This window comes from Pteropus vampyrus, unplaced genomic scaffold, assembly GCF_000151845.1.
Source record: "Pteropus vampyrus isolate Shadow unplaced genomic scaffold, Pvam_2.0 Scaffold3308, whole genome shotgun sequence".
NCBI classification, from domain to species: Eukaryota; Metazoa; Chordata; class Mammalia; order Chiroptera; family Pteropodidae; genus Pteropus; species Pteropus vampyrus.
The window spans coordinates 5,123-11,019 of record NW_011892089.1 but is presented as its reverse complement, the minus strand read 5'-3'; the positions used below and the strand labels follow the sequence as shown (position 1 = coordinate 11,019).

Here is a 5,897-nt window from a genome sequence, read left to right as displayed (position 1 = left end):
TAAGAACGGACTCCAAGAGCACCAGGTCCAAGGCTGTGACCTCGGAAGAGTTCTCAGAAAACAGATGTCCCCTGGGGCTTCTGGACAGAGACGCTAGCATCTTTTCTGTAGGATGATGTTGAGGTCACCATCACACAACCTTACCTAAAAAATCTATGGCTGTGATACGTCATTATTTCCAGTCTTATGTGTAAGACATGCCGTGAAATAGCGACGTGACGCAAATAGTGCGCTGAGGACCGGGGCGCGCCATCTTTCTTCCAGCTTCGTTCTTATTACTGAAGGTCCCACCCTAGCTGCCCGGTTTTAGGCCAGAAAGAGTGAAGTTACAAGCACTCTGTACTTAGTCAAGACATGACAGACAGAAAGGTCCCTGAGTGACACGCTGCCTTCCTACCCCATTTTTGCCTAATCATTCTCTTTTGCTGTCTGTATATAATTCTGGCTGCTTCTAAATTCCGAACACTTAGATTCCTGTGACACCTGTTTTGTGTGTGTGAGAAATGACTATGGCAACAGCAGCAAATGCTTTCCGTCTGGTGTGAGAACCTGGGGCGCTCCTCCCTGCTAGACCGGAGGGCCCGCGCAGACTCCCAGTGGGCTTGGCCTGGCCTCATCTGGAATCACGTGGCAACTGTATTTACAAAGCCCAACCAGCAGCCAACGCCCCCAACTAAACCATCAGGCTTCAGAGAATATTCTCAAGCAATAAACTGTCACCATTCCTGCTGACTCTGAGGTCTGCAGCGGTCGCTCCGCAGGAAGCATCTGCACTTGATTCACAAGGGGGGAAGGCTGGGAAGTTGAGACTAGGTCATTCTGGAGGCGGAGCTCCTGGCTGTCCCCCACTCAGACACAGGGCCTTGGACCCTGCCTGGGGAAGTGCTCTGGTGGGAGCGGAAGGCGGTGGCCCTGAAGCCCTGTCCTCCCGCGTGTCTCTGGAATGGTGCGTCCTGTCGGGGAGGCAGCCGGGACGTGACGGCAGGCGAGCAGCAGCCTCGCGTTCCCTACCCTGCGCCCAGAGACGCCTCTGCAGCGAGTGTGTTCTCCACAGAACAGTGGCCACTGGGAGATGGTGCTGCGGCCTTCTCTGACACCCAGCCAAGTGGTGGCTGTGCCACCGGCTGCACATCCACTCACTGTGCAGCGTGAAGGGACCCGGCACTCACGTCCTGCTCCACGAGCACCTCGGCGGTGTACCCTCTCTCGGACTGCAGGTACTTCTCGTGGAAGAGCTTCCCGTCAAACACGTTCCAGGGCATGAAGTCGCTGCTGCTCCAAGGGAAGCCGCACGCGCTGTTGACCAGCACCAGCATGCTGAGGCCACGGACCAGGAGGGAGCCAAGCTGCACGGCTCTGGGCTCCACGTGCTCGAGCTGCGGAAGTCAGACACACGGAGGTGAGGGCGCACGCCTGGGGAGCGGACACCTCGGCCTCGCCACCCGCTCTCCGTCCGCAGACAGACGCTGCCGCACAGCCCGGCCCACCCTGGGGACAGAGGCCCGGGGCAGGCGGGCCTGCTGGGAGGCCTCACGCGCTCCATCGGCCCAGTGCACACGGTACATGTGCTCCAGGTATGCTCCGCACGCAGACGAGCTCGGAACTGCAGGTGCGATGCCCGCCCCCACGCACGACCCCGCCCCCCGCAGAGCCCCCCCACCCCCGCCCCGCGCGGACCTTCGTCACCGCAGGGAAACGCTGCGGGCTGCGCGCGGGGCCTCTCCTCTTACAGACTGTCTTCAGGGGCCAAGGCGAAGGGAGAAAAGTCTGGAGACTCACTGTAGGGGGCGGATGGGCCCACCGCACTGTAAAAATCACACTGCGGCCCTGCGTGTTGCGTATTCACCATTAAAACATCATTTCAAGTGAACACTTATCATTTCAGAATAAAATGGCTTATCATCCCACGGGCCGATCATATTTACAAATTAAGAAGGTCATTCAATATAAGACACTGCTGCTTGTTGTCACATCCACCTGATGTCAAACATCCGTGCCGTTCCCACCGAGAAACCGCCCTGACGCGGCACGGAGTGGGAGCCGGCGCTGCCTGAGCGCTGGTCACTCACGCTCCTGCGACCCCGGCCTGTGCCCACCACGCACGCGGTGAACTGTCAAGTAGCATGCGTCTGCGATTTTGTCAGCGACGTGAGTGACTGAAGCTGTCCTTGTTTAATCTACGTTGTTCAGACTACACTGCCACGATGTCAAATGTCTCTGCATATCTAATACAGTACATTAAACCAAAGAAAATCGGGGGAAAGTAACACTGAATCCTCTTTATAAGGCTTCATTTCACTTCTTAAAATAACAAAATAACGAAAACCTGATCATCATCTTAAAGAAATTCATCACGAACTGGGATTCCCGGAGTCACCCTAGTTTGGATGAAAGTGTCGTGCAAGACTGCTTTTGAATTGTCCAAGTCACTTTCAGAGAGAGCCACCGAGGAGAGGTTCCAGAGCAGCAGTGACCCTGACGAAAAGTCACTTTCCTCCCTTTTCCCTGCAGGACCCGCAGGTGAGGCATCCACTCTCGGGCTGCCCTCAGGGTCACAAGCATCTCACCATCATGTCAGTGGACTGCAGAGGCTCCTTCCGCGCACATGCACTGCTGTGTCTGGACACGCACCATCCGGGCCAGCAGCCTGCAGCCACATGTGATTTGAGTTTGAAATCAGCGAAATACTCAATTTCTCGAATACACCAACCATTGTCAGGTGCTCAGGGCCACTTGTGGCAAGGTCAGCACTGACACAAGCCCTTCCACTGTGACAGCTTCTACGGGACAGCTGTAGTCCAGAATGTCCTGTTTTCTCCACCCCCTGTATGCTCTTTGCAAACTGCACCCACGGCTCACCCTCTTCGCTGTGGCCACAGCCCCAGGGTCTCCACACTGTCACTGCAGGATCTCGGCAAGTGGCAGGTTGACCCAGCGCCCAGCTCACTGCATCCACGATGGCTGCTCAGAGACAAGTGAACTCATGGCACTCTGCACGAACACAGATGTGACGAGTTTCCTCTGAGCGTCAGGGGACAATTCTCTAACTTGGTAGATTTTTCTGTAATGGAATCAGTTTCTGTTCATCTCATGTCCATCCCTTATGTGCTTGTCTGTTTTAAATTTTAAATGAAGTGTATCATCCGTCCCCCAAAAGCAGTCACGTGTACCACTTGAATTTTCACAAACCACATGGCGAACACATAGGCCACAAAGCAAATGTGACCAGGGTCACAGAAGCCCGTCCCCTCCCTGCCACACCCAGTGCCCCAAAGGGACACGCTAACCAAGTTCTCAGACCACAGACGGTTGTGCTTGTGTGGCTCTCCTATGCGTCAGGCAGCACACGCGCCGGTGTCTCTGGCCCCTTCTGATCAGCACTGCAAGATCGTCCATTAGAGAGAAGAGGCGCCCTCATGCTCGCTGCGGTCACAGGCTGCCAGATGCTGGGTTCAGACTGGGAGGCTCAGCTGCTAGTTAATTTGGGGTCTTCTTCCCCCACCACACGACGACTCCTCATTCCAGGTCCTTCGGCGACGTTCCGTGGCTGTCAGTACAGAGATCCTGCACAACTGTGTTTTTTTCCTATGCATTTTGTGTTTTTTCTTTGATGTCAATGTTGGCAACTAGACTTGTCCTTGTCCTGTAGAACACACTTGTGTTGTATGTATTAACTCTGTATCTAGCACCTGCTAAATCTAATTCTAATGCTTTTCTGTAGATATGGATTTCCCATGTTTATCATCATGCCATCTGTCAATAATGACAGTTTTCTATTCAAGTCCTAACCTAAACTCCCTTCTGACTTATCCTCTGGCCAGACCTCCCGGTTTCACAGAAGTGGTGACAGAGGCGCCCGACTCGCCCATGAGAGGAAATGCTTCTGACACCTCGCTGTGAGGTGTGCGTTCCGCTGCGGGCTTCCGCAGCTGCCCCTGGTCGGACGAGGGAAGTTCCCTTCCAGCCCTAGTTTAATGATTTGTTTTACCATGAACAGGTACTGAATTTAACCCAATACTTTTTCTGCACCCAAAACATACGCTTTTTCTCACTGTTAGTAATGTGAATCACACTGGTTTTCAAACGTTAAGTCAACGTTATATTCCAAAAACAAACCCTTGGCCATCGTGTACTGTCAGTTTATACACTGCCAGATTCAACTTGTTAATACGTTGTCTGGAAGTTCTGGATACAGCTCATGAAAGAGAATGGCCTGTAATTTTCACTTATGTCATTTTAAAGGGCTGTTTTTAAAAAAGAAGACTACGCAACAGAGACTGCACAGGGCCACTGAAGCCCACACGATGTCGCCCCCGGCCCGGCACTGACAAAGCCTCCTGATCTTTAACGTCCCTCCCAAAGGCTGATCGGACGAGCAGACAGGACACCACTGAGGTTTAGGACATGTGAACACAGATGACAAACCTGACTGATCAGCATGCAGACACTGCACCCAAAGCTACCACAAACATTTTTCAAGTACGCATGGAAAACTTACTGAAATTTCCGGAATGCATTCTTAGCTCGCGGATCATACAAAACCAGGCCATAGGCCAGGTCTGGGCCATGCCTGCAGCTGGCTGACCCTACCACGAACACGGAGGTGTCTACTTCTTGGTTCTCTAACTTTCATTTCGTGTACTTCTGAAGCTGTGCGTGCTCATTTATAGATGAGAGCTTCGTGATATAACCCTAGTGGGTGGAGCATCATGACATGTCCCTTTTTTCTCTAGCATGATTCCTACCGGAAGTCTGCTGCTTCCAGCACAGTCACATGGTTTCTTTGGATTGGCGGTTGCACAGCACATCTCTTACTGTCCTTATACATTCGACTGCTCGGTGTCCTCTGATATTAGGTGTGTGTTTCTGGTAGGCAGCACATTTTTTTTTTAACTTTCTATTTTGAAGTGATTCACAGGAATTGCAAAGACAGTACAGAGGGTCCGATGGACTCACCACCCAATTTCCTCAACCTAACATCTTACCTGCTACAGTATCAAAACCAGGAAAGTGACGTGGGCACGATCCACGGCCTTTCACATACACGTGTGTGCTCTATGCAGAAGATCTTTATGAAGAAATCTGTCAATTCCATTTCATGACACGATGCTCATTTATGAGGACACAACCATTGTCTTCCTATGTCATTTGCTAACTCACTGTGTGACATACACTGGAGACCTCTGTGTAAGCAAATGCAGGTCACAATGTGCCTGCCCCGCCCAACCCACAACGCCTGTCAGGGACAGCGAACGCGCCTGAGAGTGGTGCCTGCCAGCTCTCATTGTAGAAGGAATGGGATTCGCATGCTTTTGCTTTGTGCGACCCTGCTGTCCACGTGCTATGTCAGCCACAAACGGTCCCCAGGAGTTCCGGTCTGGCGTGAGGCTGAGGAAGCAGAACTCCACCCAGAACACGGACCCCGGCCCCGGCCCCAGCCACGGGGTCGATGTGCACATGGCAGTGCCTGTGTCACAGGAGAAAGGCCTGAGCCAGAAGCCACGCCTCTCTCAACCTCACTGGCTGCGGCAAGTCTGGTTGCTCCTGTCTGCGGTGTGTCACCTGGTTCTGTGAACTCGCCGGCACCAATGGGTTCCACCCGAACTGCAAACACGAAGGCCTTACTGCCAAGGAAGTACCGTGTCCCGGAAACGGACACCAAACCTGACCTGCCGACGTCCTCTCACGGCTCTTTAGACGTTAAGCTCTCACTGCTCAAGAGAGGTGACTGTGCGCTACAGCGGGCGCAGGGTGAATTCCCACGGAGAGGTACCCGACCCCTCAGGGGTGTGTGGGGTGGACTGCGTGGCCAGCAACGCCCTCCCGGACATGCACGTCTCTCGGTGCCAAGTGAAGGGGCAGGAGCGATCACTAGCCTTTAAAGGGTAAAGTTGGCT

General features: G+C 53.3%; 1 protein-coding gene across 6 annotated transcripts in view; it reads right to left on the bottom strand.

Annotated features, from left to right (window-relative positions):
* Positions 1–6: 6 nt before the first annotated feature.
* The window catches only part of LOC105310430 (constitutive coactivator of peroxisome proliferator-activated receptor gamma-like), a 10,208-nt gene continuing 4,317 nt past the window's right edge, over positions 7–5,897 (bottom strand). For 5 of the 6 annotated variants that reach the window (XR_897498.2, XR_002778541.1, XR_002778542.1 and 2 more), the window contains 2 exons: positions 2,568–2,647; positions 7–1,376 (listed from right to left, as the gene is read on the bottom strand). Coding sequence is in view for 1 of the 6 variants with exons in the window: in XM_023526725.1 (XP_023382493.1) it covers positions 1,137–1,376; positions 2,568–2,573 (246 nt within the window). In the remaining 5 variants the exon portion in view is untranslated. Of the gene's footprint in view, positions 1,377–2,567; positions 2,820–5,897 lie in introns of those variants that run through there. The other variant, XM_023526725.1, reaches the window with a different exon arrangement.